Source organism: Panthera pardus, unplaced genomic scaffold (genome assembly GCF_024362965.1).
Source record: "Panthera pardus isolate Hobbes unplaced genomic scaffold, ASM2436296v1 HiC_scaffold_15, whole genome shotgun sequence".
Taxonomy (NCBI): domain Eukaryota; kingdom Metazoa; phylum Chordata; class Mammalia; order Carnivora; family Felidae; genus Panthera; species Panthera pardus.
In genome coordinates this window covers 14,504,331-14,522,885 of record NW_026526710.1, presented here as the reverse complement: position 1 = coordinate 14,522,885, position 18,555 = coordinate 14,504,331, and the positions used below count along the sequence as shown (strand labels likewise).

The 18,555-nt window shown below is 55.9% G+C and overlaps 2 protein-coding genes across 4 annotated transcripts in view; one reads left to right on the top strand and one right to left on the bottom strand.

Moving 5' to 3' along the window:
• Positions 1-18,555, bottom strand: part of RSPH14 (radial spoke head 14 homolog) — a 100,052-nt gene that overhangs the window by 20,164 nt on the left and 61,333 nt on the right. For 2 of the 3 annotated variants that reach the window (XM_019467087.2, XM_019467086.2), the window contains exons 5-7: positions 4,840-5,065; positions 2,846-2,982; positions 264-563 (exon numbers count right to left, since the gene is read on the bottom strand). In XM_019467087.2, the coding sequence (XP_019322632.2) occupies positions 325-563; positions 2,846-2,982; positions 4,840-5,065 (602 nt within the window). In that variant the 3' untranslated portion in view covers positions 264-324. Of the gene's footprint in view, positions 1-263; positions 564-2,845; positions 2,983-4,839; positions 5,066-18,555 lie in introns of those variants that run through there. The other variant, XM_053902147.1, reaches the window with a different exon arrangement.
• GNAZ (G protein subunit alpha z) overlaps positions 11,892-18,555 on the top strand; it is a 53,700-nt gene continuing 47,036 nt past the window's right edge. The window contains exon 1 of the mRNA XM_019467085.2: positions 11,892-12,124. The gene's annotated coding sequence lies outside the window, so the exon portion shown is untranslated. The remainder of the gene's footprint in view (positions 12,125-18,555) is intronic.

The window sequence follows — 18,555 nt, the reverse complement described above, 5'->3', positions numbered from 1 at the left end:
TCCAACTGTCTTTCTTCTCCCAATCCAACTCCTGCCCCTCCCTGTCTCTGGAGGGCCTAGCCCTGCTGTCTACCTTCTGTGGGGACTCTTGGCCCCAGCAGAGAGCCAGAATGCCACCCTCCCATCCCTGGGCATTGGACTTAGCCCATGCCTCCTTGCCTGGCCACCATGACCCAGTCCTTTGAGGCCGGGTGTTTCCCCTTTGCAGGAAATGGAAGATGTGACCACACTCCAGGAATATAAAGTGCCATTCAGACGCAAGATAAAGAGATTCAGCCCATTTATTCAGGCATGCAGCTTATCAGATCTGGCCCAGTAAAAGGCTCAGGGTTTCCACTCAATGACTTTGACGGCGATCTGTGCTGCCCGCCGCACGGCCACACTGGTGTCATCCTCCAGGACACGGAAGACGGGCACACGAGATTGCAGAAACTTGCGGCCCTCGGGGGCCTCAGCCAGCATGGTGAGGGCCTTGGTGGCATTCAACCGTGCCTTGCTCAAGGATGAGCCAAGCAGGCTCAGGAGCGGGTGGATGGCTTCTGTGTCCAGGGCAGCATACTTTCCTGTGGGCCACCAACACCACGCGTTCCTCAGGGGGCCTCCTCTCACCCCAGCCCAATCCTGGCATCTGGCCTCAGGGGAGGTGCCATTCCTCACTCCCTCGAAGGCCTAGCATCTTCCTTTGCCTCCCACCTTGCCCTCTTCATCTCCTGCCCCTCCAGCCCCTCAACTGGCTTCTCCCCAACCACCCTGATGCCTCTCCGGCAATCCAGTTTTCACAAGGAAACACAAAAAGTAAAACCCAATTGTTGATTTATGTGGCAAATGCTTCTTGAGCACCTACTCTGTGTCAGGCACAAAAACTCACATAGTTCTCTCCCTCTTGGTGCTTACAGTCTAGTGGTGGGCACAGACATTAATGTGTAAAGAAGACATTGCTCCTTAACCTTCACCACCTCCCCGCTGTCCTGGCCTGCTAAAAGGCCAGATGGTTGCCCCCTGCCTCCCATCCTTCCTGCTATGCTTAATGTACTCTTCTCTTTTCTTTTTTTTTAATTTTTTAATGTTTATTTATTTTTGAGAGAGAGAGAGAGACAGAGAGAGAGAGAGACAGAGCACGAGCAGGGGAGGAGCAGAGAGAGAGAGGGAGACACAGAATCTGAAACAGGCTCCAGGTTCTGAGCTGTCAGCACAGAGCCCGACGCGGAGCTCAAACTCACAAACCGTGAGATCGTGACCTGAGCCGAAGCCGGACGCTCAACCAACTGAGCCACCCAGGCACCCCATTGTACTCTTCTCTTAATGCTGGGACCTGTCCAGCTACCTTCCACCGTGCTGACTCCCACTGTCCCTTGGATCAACACCCATGCCCCTCCCAGAGGAGGCTCAGCCCCTGCCCTGGGCCACCACATGCCATGCTTCTTCTCTTCTATATCATCAACCCTCTGCCACTCCCACCAATGTTCACCAGAGGCTGAGATGTCCAGGTCCCCACCACCAAGCACAGGGCCTGGTACATGGCAGGGGCTTGGGGACCCTTGGCTGGAGTGCCAGCTTTGTGAAAAGTTGCCCCACATCCCTAGGTTCTAGCTGTTACCTGGGCCCACCATGAGCCCTCCGGCCCTCCAAGAACTCCCACAGGAAGCCCAAATGAGACACAGCACTGAGGACGCCCAAGAAATAAATGTGCTGGGGGGAGCCCCTGCCCTGGTGGTCAGCATCCTCACTGCATAATCGAAAGGAGGCTGTGGCTCCAGGAAGGCCCCAACCTCTCCTCCTCTGGTATGTCTCAAATTCCACCATTAGGGTCTAGTGGGGAATGGCTGAGAGGCCAATTCTGGGGGGCTTTACAGCATGCTGATTGAGAGTCAGACCCAGTCAGTCCTCTATGGAACACCAAGAGAGCACGGGGCATAGGGCTGGTACAGGCAATTGTGAGCATGGGGAAGGACAGACAGCTTTCAGAGGTCAAGTGGGATTACCCACCCTGGCCTCCAGGTGGGGAAACCAGCCCAGTAGCTCCTGTTAGCCCAGGGTTGGATAACTTAACATGGAAGCCTGACTGGCTGGGGTTCCCCAGGTGGGAGAGGTAATCTCATACTCTTATTTGCTGCCTACCCCACCCATTGAAAAAAGTAATTTTGATTAAAAAAAAAAAAACACCATGAAGGGGTACCTGGGTGGCTCAGTCAGTTAAGCGTCGACTTCGGCTCAAGTCATGATCTCACAGTTTATGAGTTCGAGCCCCACATCGGGTTCTGTACTCTTCTCTGACAGAACCTGGAGCCTGCTTCAGATTCTGTGTCTCCCTCTCTCTCTGCCCCTGTCCCACTCACTCTCTGTTTCTGTCTCTCTCTCTCTCTCTCAAAAATAAATAAAGATTTAAAAAAAATTTTTAAAAACCCATGAAAGCAAGGCTCCAGTTGTTTGCCTAGGGCTCAAGATAACCAAATCAAGGACGGCAAACGACATAATTAATCCCAGAATCCAGGCTTACAAGCGTCCTGGGTTGGAGGTGGGAATTCCAGTCCCAGGGAACAGCCTGGCAGGAGGGGACAGAGGTCCTAATGGGAGTGACCAGGAGGGACTACAGGTAGGTGGCCCACTGTGGCCAGGAAGAAGAAGGAGGGTGGAGCCTCGGGCCCAAACTTGAAAGGACTTCAACAACAGGCCGGGAAAGTATTTTGGTGGGGCAGGGAGGGGACAGTAGGATGCTGAGCACAAAACGAGAGTTCTGGAAAGCCTGCAGGGACAGCCAGCATGCTGGAGGCTGCAGTGACCCCCCACTGCCCAGTAAGCTCCACCACCTATACAGGGGATGCACCTGGCCAGCAAGCTGCCTCACCTTGAGTTGTCACCGTGGCATACATGAGGGCCCCAGCGGCATTGGCCTGCACCTCCTCCACCTTGTCCTTCAGCAGGTGCACCAGGATGGGGATGACGTCATGCTGCCACACCTGGTTCTTGCCCTCCAGAGGGATGCTAGACCAGAGAGGGAACAACTATGTGGCTTCACTTTTGCAAGAGGAGGTGAGCAGGGCCCAGGACCACCCCAGGGGACACCAGAAAGACTTGTGTTGGGACTATCCCTGGTGGTCCAGGCTTAGCCAATGGGTACCAAGGCACCAGGGAGCACAGATTTGGGTCTCACCCCCCCACACTCAGACAACCTGGGAGCATGGCCTGTGGCCACTGAAGGCAAAACCACAGAGGAGCCAGGGTGGGGTGGGTGATGGAGATTTGTCCTAAGGTATCACATGAAAAAAAAAAAACAGACCTGTTCCCCCCAGCTCCAAAATGGGGAGCAGCAGGACCCAGGGGTGCAAACCACCGGGACACTCATTTTGACTCCATGTAAGAGCCAGAGCTACCAGGGATGGGCTCAGCCACACAAATAGCAGCAAGCTGCCAGGGAGACACCGGTAGAGAGCCACCCTCAGGAGAGAGGATGCTGTAAGTCACTTCTAATCCTGGCACTGTACAAAGCTGTGAAAATGTACATGATGGACTCCCCATGAGCTCCCCTTGGGAGCTTGATCAAAGATGCAGAGTCCTGAGGCCCGCCTGCAGGGGTCCCATGTGTTCATTCATTCCCACAGCCAGGGCTGCCCGAGTACCTTGCAGGCCCTGGGGCCAGATGCTGAGGCCAGAGCAGGGTTGCTCCAGCTCAGCACCACTGATGTTGGGGCTGGATGGTTCTTGTGTCCCTTGCATTGTGGGATGCTCAACAGCATCCCTGGCTTCTACCCCCTCAATGCCAGGAGTGCCCCTTCTCCCCAACATTGGAACAACTAAAAATGTCTCCAGATAGTGCTGCCTGTCTCCTAGGGGACCAAAGCTCCCCCTGTTTTGAACCCCTAGTCCCAAGCGGCAAACAGAACAAAGCCCTGTCCTCAGGAACTCCCCTTGGGGGTGACACACAAAACAGGAGGGAATAGTGCAAAGCACATGCAGGCTGGTGGAGGCTGCCAGTTTCCAGAGCAGGTATGGTCCTTAGAGGCTTCCCTGGAAGGGGACCTCTGAGCAAAGAGCAGATGGTGATGGGCGTGGGGTGGGGCCCCAGAATCTCCATGTTCATAAGCTCCCAGGGGTCTGGATCAAGGGCCACACTTGTAGAAACGATGGCCTGGGTTTCTAGAGAGAATCCCAGATGGAGGGAAAGCCAGGCCTCAGGGAGGCAAGAGGTGTCAGGATGAAGGCAGGTGGCCATATCTAAGGCATGGACTTGGGGGGGACGAGGGACCACCCATCCTTGGGGAACATCTCTGTCCAGGCTCACACACTGCCTCCCTACCGCCCTTCCTCCCAGCTCTGAGGCTTTGTGCTCCCTCAGGCTCCAGGCCAGGATTTAGACTATGATTCTGTGTAACCCTGGGTCCCCTGTGCCTTCATTTCCTTACTTATAAACGGAGATACTCACCTTCCTTGGAGGAATGTCTAAATGTGCGGTCTGTAGGTAATGCCGGGCACATAGGGAACACTCAGTGACCCCTGTCACCACCAGTTCTCCTGTGCTTGCCCTCCTCAGAGGGAGGGGGTAAAAAACCATCTCATGCTCCCCAGGACTGGGGGCTTCCTGGGACACAGGACTGTGAGTGCTAAACCTAGGACACCCTCAGGCCAACAGGGCTGTGGCCACCCCAGGGGAGAGGGTCCTTCTCCCCCAGGGCACAAGCAGGCCAGGGGAAGCAGGCCCTGAGGTGGGCTCCCTGGACCTCCAGGGCAGGCTGGCTTGCTGCAGGGCTGGGGGCAGCTCAGTTGCCTTTTCTGAGCCTCAGCAGAAGCCCCAGGGCCGGCCACTCCCACCCTCCCTGCTCCATCCACTCGGGCCAGGCTCACCTGACCGCAATGAGTGTGCGGGCAGCTTTGCTGCGAATGTCATCATTGGTGCTAAGGAGCTTCTGCTTCAGGAAGGGCACCACGTGGCTACCCAGCGCCTCGGTGGCATCCTCCATCAGGCAGGCCGCCAGTGTGTCCAAGAGGAGCCCCTGGATCTCTTCCTCCTCCCTCTGCAGCTTCCACACGAGTGAGGGGATCAGGCCACTGTTGACAATGCCCTGGGCTCCTGCAGAACAGGAAAGGGCACTGAGTGTGGGCCAGCCCCCCTTACCCGTTCTGGGCAGCAAGCAGGAGCCAGGAAAGTTCTGCAGAGCTGGTGGGGCAGGGGAGGTTTGCAAATGCCTCTGGCTCCTGGGCCCCTGAGCAGCTAGCAGGAGGCTATGGATGACAAGCCAGAGTGGGAACCACACAGCCCTGGAGAACCCCCAAAGGTGCCAGCCTTGTTGTCACCTGTAACTGGGGGGACATCAGTTACAGGCGTTCAACAGGTGTTCAGTAGCCTGAGAAGCAGCGGCCATCCTGTGTAAGCACAACAGCCATCCCTGCATGGCCAGGCATAGAAGCTTCCCTCCCTTCCCCACCCTGCACCAGAAGGAAGGAGGGGGACCACCCAAACCCCTCCTTCCCACTTGAAACCTCTCTAAGCTGCTGGAAACCCCAGACCAGTCTGGCCAGCCCTTGGGGAAAGGGAAAAGAGCTTGCAATCAAGTCTGAGGTAGAAGCTAACAGGCTGGCATCTTATATACAAAAAGAGCTGTGCCTCCAACCCAAGATGACAGGAAGTCCATGAACTCTGGCCAAGGAGGTCTAAAAAAGCCCCCTCAGAAAGGGGAACTCCACATGGCAGCATGGCTGGGGCACTGGGGCTGGAAGAAGCGGTGTGGTGAGCCTCCCCAAGGATGGACTCCACTTCCCTCCTTCCAGCTAGCTCCTCCTCCCTCCGGCAGATGTCTGGAGGGGAACCTGGAACCAGCCCGGGCGGCACCCCCAAGGAGCCTAACTCCCATGTGCCCAGAATTGCTCCCATAGCAGCCATTACTGGGAAGTGAGCAGGGCACTGATGGAAGGGCAGCCCACACTTCCCAGCCCACCTCCCAGCCCTCTTCCTGGCCTCCCCAGTGGCCCACACCACCCACCAAGAAGCCATATATAGCCCCCATGGAGGTGGCCACCAGCAACACCTCTCTCTTCCGCCTCCCCAGAAACCCTCTAATTTGCTCTAGAGAGACAAATAAACAGGTTAATTAGCCGAAAGGTCTCTAAGTGCCAATTAGCACCAGGGATTTCCTCTTTGAAGACATCACCCCAGCCTTCCTCCCTCACTTCCTGAGGATGTCAAATGGCAGGTGCCCCCAGGGTGAGGGGGCGGAGAGGCACAGATGCGTGTCCAGTGGCTCCTAGTTCCCCGGCCAGGTTCTCACTGGGGTGTCATGATGGAAGAAGTAGGTCTGCCCTATTTGTTCTCAGGGCATTCATGATACAGGAAAAGCAGTTTCCCATTGCTTTAAGAGGACTAGGCTTTTTGGGGCGCCTGGGTGGCTCAGTTGGTTAACTTTCCAACTCTTGATTTCAGCTCAGGTCATGATCTCACAGTTCGTGAGATGGAGCCCCGCGTCGGGCTCTGTGCTGACAGTACGGGGTCTGCTTAAGATTCTCTCTCTCGACCCCTCCCCCACTTGCATGTATGCTCTCTCTCAAAATAAATACACATTTTTTTTTTTTAAAGAGTACTAGGCTTTTTAAGATTTAATACACACGGATTTCCAAAAGTGCCTAGCTTGTACTCCTAAATATATCCAGCTGTGTGACTTTAGACAAGTTACTTAACTTCTCTGAGCCTGGTTTCCTCATTATTGAAACCAGCCTAGCTGGCAAGGAGTTGTGCAATGCCAATGGGTAGTGGGTGGGAACATGCTCTCTGTAAGGGACTATCATCATAAGCCCAAAACAGCTGGGCCTAGCATAATAAGGGACTCCACCATCACTGAGATCCACTAGAGGAGTGTGATACAAAAACAAAAGCTGCAGTCCCTGCCCTGCAGGAACACAGCCTCTGTCTCTCCCCTTCAGCCTCACCCTCCCCATCAGGGCACTGCCAGACCACACACCTGGACTGCTCCAGGTCCATTTCCCACCTGCCATTTCCCAGGCACCTGCCCACAGGCTCCCTACCTGCCCCAGCCCTGGGTCCAACTCAGACACAACGTGACCCAGACAGCCCCTTCCTAGCTCACCATGGGGAGGTAACATTCGATATTTCAAGGATTTGGCTGGCTGGAAAGATTTTGCATAGAGGAAGAAAGTTCCTAGCTGGGGGACACCCAAGCAAAGGGCTGGGGATGAGGAATTTGTGCATCATCCCAATTTGTGCATCATCCCAAGTGAGGCCTGACTGGGGCCTCACTTGCACCTAGGCTTTCCAGGGACCCTCTCCTCCCAAAGGTGTTGTTGGGCACAGGCAGGGGCCAGGGGGGAGGGGGAAGGGCAGAGGAAGACAGTCCAAGTCCAACTGTTAGAGGTGATCACCTCCACTGCTCCCTCCCTTGGTGAGGAAACCAAGGCCCAGAGTGGCAACTCAAGTGCCCAAGATCACACAGCAGACAGGGGCAAAGCCAGGGACCCAGGCATTTGTCTTGGGCTTCTGCTCCTAGAAATGCTGAGCACTGGGACCCCAGTTCATTCTGAGACAGAGGGAGAAGATTAAAAATAAAACGCGTGCCGGGTGTGTCTCTCTCTGCTCGTTCACTTTGCTTTTCAGCTAAAAGGAGAGTTGCAGGCCTGGCTATTTATAACTAACCCAGATCTGCAACGGCTTGTTCAAGTTGGGGCTGGGGGGGTTGCACAGACCCCAAGGAAATAAACTGGAGAAACCCACTCAGCCCCGCCACAGCCTGAGAGTCAGCCAGAGGGGCTTGGGAGAGCAGGTCAAGCCGGGAGAAGAGCCAGACAGGAGGGTGCTGTTGCCTGCATCCAGAGACTAGCAAGATGCCACCACCCCCATCTTCGGGTAGTGGGGAGACCAATGGCACAATCTGCCCGGGACCAGTCGTGACGAGACAGGTTCATACTCACATAGATGAGAAGTTCCAGCATCCTAGGCACTCTGGGCGTGCAGGAAGGTAGGCCCAGGGGAGCTGGGCCTCATGGGGCAGAAGGGCAAAGGCACGAGGCATGGGTGTATTTGGGGAGGGCCCCTGGTCTGGCATGGCTGGTGTGCCAGGACGGATTCAGTGACTGATGAGCCAGAAAGCTCCACCAGTTGCTCTGGAACTGAAGGGACATGATGCCCAGGCACGGAATGCTCTGTGACTGAGTTTTGGTCATTTTCTGGAGATAGGTTGATACCACTTGGAGAGGCCACTCCTCAGCCATCTGTCCCTGCAGGATTGGTGAAGTCCAAGGCTTAATCACTAGGGCCCCCTTCCTCTTTTCACCACAGAGCCCCAAGCTGTTATCTCTTGGTCCTGTTTTCCTGGCTAGGAAGGACTGAGGATGGGGCACCAGCCCCAGCCCCCAGGCCATCTGCACCTCAGGGGGACCCACCTGTCCAGTGTTAGCCTCATGTGGCCCCCATGCCTTGAACTGCTGGCACACTGACCCCCAACTGTGCCCACCTTTGTTCATGAGGACACATCCCTGTCCTTAGCTTACTGGGCCTCTCAATAGCATATGATGTGGCTGACCCTATCTTACCTCTCAAGACACTTTTCCTGAGGCTCCAGGACCCTCTACTTGCTGGTTTCCCGGCTACCTCTCCCACTGGTCCTTCATGTGCTTAGCAAGCACCACCCTTCCTCCAGCACCTCTTCTCATGGGGGCCTCTTCCTTGGCCCCCACCCTCCCCACTCTGCCCCCCCCCCTGCCAGGGCCAGCTCTTTGTCATGGCTGCAGCCACCACATGGCCCTCTCCTGACACACTCTGTCGCTCAGTGATCCTGCAGCCCTATGCTGAACTCAGCTTCATGCAGAATCTCTGCTTTCTTATTTTCTCTGGGATGAATAGTTGACATTTTTGTTATTTGATTCTGCATATTAAGACAACCTACACCATCTCAGGTGCCTGGGTGGCTCAGTCAGTTAAGCGTCTCTTGGTTTCGGTTCAGATCATGATCTCAGGATCATAGGATTGAGCCTCACATCAGGCTCCACGCTGGGTGTGGAGCCTGCTTGAGATTTCTCTCTCTCTCCCTCTACTGCTTGTTCCCTCTCTCTCTCTCTCTCTCTCTCTCTCTCTCTCTCTCTCTCTCTCTCAAAAAAAAAAAAATGGGGGCACCTGGGTGGCTCAGTAGGTTGAGCATCTGGCTCTTGGCTTCAGCTCAGATCATGATGTCACGGTTTGTGGGTTCAAGCCCCACACCTGGCCCTGCACTGACAGTGAGGAGCCTGATTGGGATTCTTTCTCTCCCTCTCTCTCAGCCCTTCCCCTGCTCATGCTCTCTCTTTCTCTCTCAAAATAAATAAATACACTTAAAACAATTTTTAAAAAAAATAAAGACATTAAAAGCTAGAGGCACCTGGGTGGCACAATTGAGTGTCCGACTCTTAATTTCAGTTCAGTCACGATCCCAGGATCATGGGATCGAGCCCTGCATTGGGCTTTATGCTGAGCATGGAGCCTACTTAAGATTCCCCTCTTCTCTCTGCCCCGCTCCCCAACTCATGCTCTTTCTAAATAAAATAAATGAATAAACAAAAATTAAAAATTAAAATAAAATAAAAAGCTAATCTTAAAACTCTCCGGTGGTTCTTAGGTCAACATCCCCAATCTTGCATAAGGGCCCCTGGCCCGGTTCAACTGTCCCCAGCTCCACTCCAGCTTTGTATTCTGGCACCCACACTTGCTTGCTGGCTCCAGCCATGCTGGTCTCCCATGGGTTCCTCCAATCATCATAGCTCCTTCACATCCAGCACATCCCCCACCTTGGAACATGCTTCTCTCCTGTCCCAGGTCACAGGCCACCTCCATTCTGCTGTCCCAGTGCCCAGTTCTCCCCCTGCATGTGTGCCCAGGGTTCTGGGGAGGGCTCTCCTCCATGAGGCAAGAGTAATGGTGGATTACTGCCCCACAGACAGGAAGGTCCACAGGCAGGGTCGGGCCTGTCTAAATCCCAGAACTGTGTCTGTGCAGAGGAGGTCATCAACAAATAATTGCTGTATGAAGGGTTACAATCATTAGTGGCCCCTAGGGTCAGGTGAGGGAGGTAGCAGCCAGCTCCACTGGGCTGCTTCATGGGCTAGCTCCGATCTTATGCCCGGACTGCTGTAGAGGGTCATCTACACTAACATCTAGTTTGCCTCTGCAAACAGCTCAATTCTGACCCCAATCCTACAACAGAAACTGCCCTCACCCATCTCTAGACATGTGCCTACGTGCACTTCCCCTCAGAATCACTAAGGACAGTCTATTAGTGTCCCCTTTGACAGAAAAGGAAACTGAGGCTCATCCAGGTGAAATAACTCACCCAAGGGTGTACGGGCAACAGAGCTGGGTCTGTGCTTCACCCTCACCCCCTCTCACCTCTGATCCACATCAGGGCAGGGCCTGTGCCAATCATCTTCCTGGTATCACATCCATTGGCCTCTGAGTGGTCCTGTGGGCAGGGGCCCAGCCTGATCCAGGCTGGGGGTTTGAGGGCATGCACCCAGAGAAGCCCCACAATTTTGGCCACCTTCCTTTAGTTCTCACTGACCACCTCCAGCCAGCGCTGTGCCAGGTCTACGTTCACCTCGGGATGCCCATCACCAACATCTGTCCTGTCCCTGAGAATCTGGGCAACTTCTTCACAGGTGGGCATGTCATGTCACAGGATATGTAGTCCAACAGTCTCCATCTCAAAAAGCAGAGGAAACATTCCCAGAAAGGTTATGGGATAATGTTGCAATGCTACAGCGTCCAGCCTGCAGAATGGGACCCCCGCCCCTGCCTTCAAACCACAAACCTGGACTGGGATGACCACCCAATCCGCCCTTGCCAATGATCAATTCCAGTGCTCCTGCCAGGTGTTGGGTGATCCTTGCAATGTGACCATGAGGGTGTAAATTGATAAGGAAGGTGTCCCTAGGAGAATCTGCATTTCACCAGGGATGCTCTAGAATACACCAAGCTTCAAGTTACAATGATGGAAAAGACAAGGAGTGGCATTAATATCTTGGTTCTCTGGCCCAAGTCTTTTAAGCACAGGAGTGAGGGACTCCTGGCGTTGAGGCCCGCAAATGGGCCTCCCCGGAAATTGAAAGAATTTGGCAGACTGGCTCAGGTACATTTTGCTGCCGGTTGGATGCCTTCTACCTTCCACAAGCTTCTAAAAGGCGGCGGGGGTCCTGGCCTTAACTGAGCTGGCTGGCTCCCTCCTGCCTCTCTGATCTAAGGGACACATCCTGGACCCTTCCTCCTCTCCTCCTTTTCCAGGCAACCTTCTATGGCCAGGATTGCCAGGGACCGTTTAAAAAGCCCCTTCACGCTGGGGTAGCAAGCAGCAAAGATGACTAATGTCCCTCCCATCGCTGCACTAACCTCATTGGTGTAAACCTTTAGGGTTTGAATAGCCTCATAGCCTTGCACACGTTCCAGCGGTTGGTCGCGACAATTCAGGGAAGCAGGTGCCACTAGCCCCACTTTGCAAAACAGGCTCAGAGAGGTCAGTTGGTTGCCCAAGGTGGCGGAGTTTAGTGCCAAGCTGGGTTCGAATACAAACTGGGGGAGGCGAACGGGGGGCCCGGGCCTTCCGCCACTCTTAAGCTCTGTCTCTGGCTCTTTGAGAAGCAGTCCTGCTAGCTCGGAGCCGTGCCCTCGCGCAGCCAGGTCCCGGGGACGCCTGTACGGGCAGCGCCAGCTCGTGCGGGACTGCGGCGCGCGCGGCACCGTGGCTCCACCCCTGCCCGTTGCCATTGGGCCTCATATGCATCGGTCAGCCGCTCTTGCCCAATGGGAAGAGAGCCGGCGCTCGTGGCGGGGCGGTGGCGCCCAGCGCGTGGTCACCGGCGGGCGCGCGGCACCCCCGCCCGCGGTTGGCCTGGCAACGCGCTGCGCTCGCGGCTCCGCCCCCTGCCGGCGGCAGCGCTGCGCGGGGCGGGCGGACCCGCGGGCGGGCGGCGGGCGGCGCGGGAGAGCGGGCGGAGGGAGCCTAGCCGGCCGGAGGGTGTGCGCCGCCCGCGGTCCGGTCACGTCCCCGCGCGGGTGCCGCCGCCCGCGTAGTGCGGAACGAGGGCGCCGCGGCCCGCGCTCGCCGCCCCGCCCCGCCCCACCCGGAGCAGCTCGGCCGATGCACCGTGCGGCGGCCCGGAGGTGAGTGAGCGGACCCGCGGCCGGGGCACACGCTGAACCTCGGGGGGCCGGGGACGCGGCTGGGGCGTCCACCCCACCCCCACCCGGGGCCCCACCCGGGCCTTTGTGCTAGGGATCCGCCTGGGCGGGGGGCGCCGGGGAGCAGCGAAAGGGATGCCCGGCCGGGGTGGGGGCGACCAGGGTGGGGATGCCTGCGAGGTGGACAGGGGGAGACCACGGGCCGGGCAGGTGCTGGGAAGGGGCGCCACTGGGCTGAGGAGCTGGCAGGAGGGGGTGGCCGCGGGCCCGGGAGGTGGGCAAGGGCTGCCGGGGATGCCGCGTCGCTCCCCCCCCCCCCCCCAAAAAAAAAAAAGCCGCCCGTGCGGAGCCGGGGCCAGGAGACCTGCGGGAGAGGCGCTGAGGCGGGGTCTCCCTCCCAGGGGAGCGGGGAGGAGGCGACCCCGGGCCGCAGGAGCGCCGACCTGTGGCCTTGGCTGAAACGAAGGAGAGGGCCCCGGAGGCCTGGGCCCGGGGCCGAGTGGCTCGCAGTTTTCCGTCACCGGTCTTGCAGAGAGCAGGTTCTTTTGGAAGCGTTTAGAGCAAGAGATGAGTATCGACCTGCTGCGATTGTGATATGTTCCTGGCTCAATATTTTTTTCCCTTAAAAGGCGGTGGGGGTGTTGGGGTGTTTGGGGGGAGGGGTGTGAGGGCCTTGGGGCTGGGGCTCCGTATCCTGCGGGAGATCCACGGGGGCTCTGCCTGCAGGGCGGTGCTGAGCCTGCCTTGGTGATGATGGCAGGACTCCGCCTAGGCCGAGAATTGAGGATCTCTGTTACAAGAAAGAAGAAGACAGTGCGGAGACCAGGGTTCCCTAGAGTCCCTGTCTCAGGATGGAGGGACCCGCCTGGTAGGCGAGGTCTGCCTGTTTTGGTGAGGCATCCCAGCCCCCGATGGACTCCCTTCTGCCCAAGTGATTTCCCTGCTCTGGGGAGTGAGTCCGGCTGCCTTGGGCTCTGTCTAGAGGAGGCTCCTTGGCCAAATTCGATTAAACAAATATTTACTGAGCATTTGCTCCCCCAGAGCCTGGCGGTGAGGTAGGAGTGGACTAGGCCTGCCCTCCTGAGACCGACGCACCACCCCACAGGGGAGAAATGTCTCCCAACCCTGAGTGTGGGTGCCAGGGCCTCTGGAGGGACCTTAGAGATGAGGTCTGGGCTGGAGTCAGATGGGCCTGTGGGCAAAGTGACATTTGAACTGGAGCTTGAAGGACATGAGCACATATGGGGTGGGCATTGTGGGCAGAGGGAAGAAAGTGGAACAAACCACAGAGAGGGCACTCAGGCAGTTGGGTCTGGAAGGAGCACAGGATGTGCTTGGGAAGACATAGGTGGTGTGGTGGGAAAGGTGGGTGAGAGGTGCACAGGAGCTAAAGGAGCTGGGGAAATGGAACACCCCACTGCTTGTTAGTTGTGGCTCTTCCAGGTAGGCCACAGTTTCTTCATCTGTAAAAGGGAGTAGCTCTGTGACCTAGGAGCTGGGGTGGGCTTGGGGAAGAGCTTGAAAGACTCTGGGGTCTCCTTGCAACCTAGACTGCCCTTCCAGGCACCTTGTCTCATGGGCAAGGCCAGGGTACTGGGTCACCAACAGCCTGGCCCCCTTCCTAGCCAGGATGGAGAATGATATTTAGTTGGAGACTCTGCCCCTTTGGGGCGTGGATGTTTGTGAACTGTAACAGGGAGGCTTGGGAGTCTCCATTTAGGGGCTGATTGAATGGGAAAGCCTGGCCATGTTCAAATGAAGTGGTGTGCCTTCAACGTTCCTCGTGCTCCAGGGACAAGACACTGGCATTTGGCTTAAAACTCTTGTGTGTCCCTCTAACAGACGTTGATTTTCTGAGACAGGAGGTAAATAAGACATAGTCCCTCCTCCTTGGAAGGCCAGTGTCACTTTCTGCCCTAGATCTGCTCACTTGCTCATACCCGGGGATGTTTTCGCTCTCCCTCTGAAGGGGCTGTTTGTTACTCATGTATGTGGCATCCCCCCCCCCCCAAACTCCTAACACACACTCACTTTCAGCTTTTGGCTGAAGCCCATGTTGCTGCAGTGAGAGCAAGGCCTGCCTGCCCTCATAGGGGTGCAGATTATGCCAAGAGGGATAGAGCCACTTCACTCTTGTGCCTGTTGCCAGGCCACATTCTGACTCTGGCAGGAGTCTGTGGGATGCTAGATTTGGGATATGGAATGGATTCCTCCCTCTGTGCCTAACCTCTCAGCTCTTCTGTTTCGTGGAGTCTCAGGAATTCCTTGGTCCAGATCTCAGAAGCTTCTAGGGTGATTTCAGGAACTTCTGGGTAACCAGGTGGACTTGGCAAGGGCCCCTGTAAGAGGCCAGTGGGATGGATGACTGAATGGTGGGAGGGCTGGCCTGAGACTCGGGGTGTGGCCTGAACAGCGTGTTTTTCTGTGTGTTTTTCTCATGCGTACATACCTGTGATGGCAGTGTGTGCCGTGCCTTCCGTCCCTGGATGTGAGGATGAGGCAGCCCTATCCTGTCTCTTGCTAGCACTCGGAAGACCTAAAATGCTGTGTGGGTATAGGATGTTCTCACTGCTGCTGACCATGGCTGGGCTTGCAAGAACTCTGGAAGAAGAAGATTAGCATACTGCTCTCCCACAACCCCAGGAAGGAAACCTGGGGTAACTGAGCCTCCAGACACACGCCTGCAGGCGCTGTGGTTGGCAGGAAAGAGGGCAAAAGGAAATGGATAGGGGCATCATGGCAAATGCTGAGGATCAGCCCCAGAGCAGTGGCCGGACACAGCTTAGGCAGACCGGGGATTGACGTGGAAAGGCCCAGATGCCCCAAAGCAGGTTCGGGGGGCCCTCCAGTTAAGGCCTCCAAAGACCTGGGTCAGGCCCTGGCCCTATCACCCCTGGCCCAACCCTGTGCTGACTGAGCTTCTTTGTCTTCATCCATAAACAGAGCCAAGAGTTCCCTGCCCTGTCCCTGCACCTATCCCTGCATGGGACCTCCCCGTGTGTCTGGCCCCTTACACGCATCCACACTGGCAGGGAAGATGCTCGCGGTAGTGAACTGACAGGGACTAACCACAGGGACCATCTGATGGCTCCTGGAGCACATGGGAGATGTCAGCCCTCCGTACAGAGCCCGAGGAAACAGAAATGGTTCGCACATTCATTCATTCCTTTGGCTAATATTTACCAGAACCTGCCGAGTACTAGGCACTGTGCCAGGCACAGGGATATGGCAAGGAGCAGGACAGATGCAGCGTCTGCTCTCATGGTGCTCACAGCAGTCTCAGAGAGGCTGACACAACACCTGGGTAACTGAATGCCAGGTAAGGTAGGTGCTGTGAAGAGAACCAAATTAAATGGGAGGGGGATGGGAGAGGGTCAGGGGGTCCCTTTGCATGGAGGGACCATTGGCACAGTGCCATGGAGAGTGACGGGTGAGTCATGACTGACAAGGAAGAGCACCAGGAAAGAGGGTGGCAGGTGCATAGGCACTGAGGCTGACCCACTTCTGCTGCTGGAGGCCTCACCAGAAAGCCAGGTAGCCAGAGCCCAGTAGGGAGGGTGGTTTACGGAGGAGGTCAGGCAGGCCCCAGTGAGGCAGGAAGAGGAGAGAAAGCTTGGAGAAGAGGAGATACTCAAACTAATTCTGCTGTTAAAAGACCTGTGTGGTTGATGGACATGGGGGCAAGAACGGGGGGGGGGGGGGGGGGGGCGGGGCGTGAGGGGCTGTTACAGCAGTCAGGGGCAGGAGGCTGCTGACCCAGTACAGTGGGAGCAGTAGGGGTCATGAGAAGTGGTTGGATGGGGTTTATTTTAAAGAGGACCTAATGATGGACGGGAAGCATGGACAGCTGGAGGGATGGCAGTGGCATTGGCAGAGAAGGAAGATGCGGACTCCATCATGAGAGGTAGGAAATTGGAAATTAGGTTAGACCTGGTAGACATGGACACATGTGGCGGTCAGAGGGGCGAGCGAAGCTGGGGGTAGAAACCCGGAGTCCTTGGCACCAGGTGTATGGGAAGCCAGGGACTGGCCAAGGTCACTTGAGGATCAAGGGTAGGTGGGACCAGAGGGGCTGGGTCAGGCCTCAGGGCCTTCACCTCTCAGAGCATGAGCCGAGAAGGAGCTTCCAGAAAAGAGATTGAGAAAGATTGACCAGCAAGTGAGGTGGGAGCACAATCATGATGGCCACATGGAGTGGAGTGGAGTGGCCACGTGGAGTGGAGGAAGACTGTGGAAGAGGGTGTTCTCAGGAGAGCGGGGCCTCTGAGGCAAACCCCAAGGTATGCGTGGAGTGCATGGGGACTGAGCAACAGGGGTAGGACCAGCTATATGATTTGTGGGCCCTTGGTAAAAGTTGTTAAACATTTCAAGACAGTAGAGCATTACACGAGACATGGGGCCCTGACTGACTGCCCAAGTGCTTGCCCATGAAGCCTGGTTATGGCACTGGGAGGGCAGTTCCACGGGCCTGCCACCATGTTCCCCCTTCTCCCTTGGGCAGTTGGGCACACGGGCTGTGTTTGGCACTTGGGGCCACTAGGGTCAGTCGGAGCCAGCCTGCAAGCCTCACTCTGGCCTCCTGTGAGTGTTGCTTCCTCCCCCTCTGTCCCTTAACCTCGGGAGGGAGGCACGGTTCAAGGGCTGAGGGCTGGGCAGTCCTGTTGGCACGTAGTTGGCTTCATACAACAATGGCTTCCTTGAGTTCATCCCTTTTCCAAAGGAACCTGGTATATCACAGAGTTTTGAGTTATTTGCTTCTAAATTAAGGTATAACTCTCTTTTAGAGACATCCCTGGAGAATCCATCAAAAAGTGCTAAGAAGCGAGACTGTTAAAAACCACGGTGCAGGGAGAGGCCTTACAAACAGTGTCAAGCCCGGCATTCCTTCCAGCAGCCTCTAGCCAGAAACACACCCTTCCCCGAGGGTTTGTCCAGGCCGGCTGTGCCTTTCCTGGCTGTGCAGACAGTGGTCAGAGCAAACGTTTCAGAAAGAGACCCTGCCCCAACTGAATAGCCCTCCCCAACCTCTGGAATGGAGAGCTTTCCAGGCAGGGTTCCAGGATCTGAGCCCTGAGCCCTTCAGCAAGGCTCTATGCCCCTGTGAGCCAGGGAGGTCAAGGTTGTGGTGTTGGAGCAGAGGACAGTAGGCTCAGTTATGCACATTTCCCCCAGAGCCCAAACACAGGCATTCATGAGGACAGCAGCAGAACCTGCTGTGGATTACAGTGAGCTAGTGCCTTCGAAGGGCAGAGGCTCACTTTATCTTTCCACTACCAACTCCTCCAAGAAGGGGCTGATTTTTACCTCAGTTTTGTCCTCATAGTCAAGGAGACTGAGACGTGGGAAGATGGGGTGGCTTTCCCAAGTGGGTAATTGCCTCTATTTCTCCCCTTAGCACTCATCACAATATAACCTATTACCTGTTCTATTTATTTTATATACTATCTCTCTCCTGGATCTAAATGTAAGCTCTGTAAGGTCAAGACCTTCATTGGCTGTTTGCCACTGAGAATCCAGCCCCAGAGCCTGGCCTGGCCATAGTAGGGCCTCAAGAAATGGCTGTTCAAGGGGTAAATGAATACTGGCAAGTGGTCAGGGCTAACATGATCTTTTGAGCCACGTTCATGCAGAGGGCTGGGCTTCCTAGTGGCTATAGTCCTCACACTGGAGAACCAGTGCTCCAGCTCAACCCTCTGATCCCAAGAGGTGTGTCTTTGGCCTTAAGGTTTGGCCAACAAACACAAATCACCTATAGGTGGACACCACTGGCTGTGCACCAGTGAGGCCCGACTGTGGTTCGCTCACAAGCCAAGGCAGGTGAGTGCCTCACTTCTCATGCTGCCATTATAGGCATGGGTCCCTGCCACTGGAAATCAGATGCCTCAGTTTGACACCTGGCCCCTCAGTGACATGGTATGACCTGGCAAGTCCTTGGTCAGACGTAGAGGTTTCATATGGTCATGACAAATAGGGGCATGTCCATAGGAAACTGTTGTAAGAGAGCAAGACTAGATCCCGGTGGTAGGAAAGGAACACGTGTCTGCAGTGACCATGTGATGGCTGAATGGCCTTTCTATGGCCTGTGCCCCAAGACCAGCTCAGCAGAGCCGCTTGGTGCAGGGGGAAAAGCACTGGAGAGGAAATCAGGAGACCTGGGTTCTAGTCCCAGCTCTCCCTGTAATGCTGACGCTGGTGAAGCCTCTTCACTGTCTGGGTCTAGTGTCCTCACCTTTAAATTGGCCTTGGTCAAGGGTATAGATAGTTTTCATTTCTTGTACCAACTCTGGAGTGACTGTCCAAAGCACAGAGTGTTGAGAAGGATTCTGGGGCTATGTTATGACTCAGAGGGAAAGTGGTCATGGTTGACGAGTGATGTCCATGGTGGGTATTGGAGGGAGGATTTAGACTCAGAT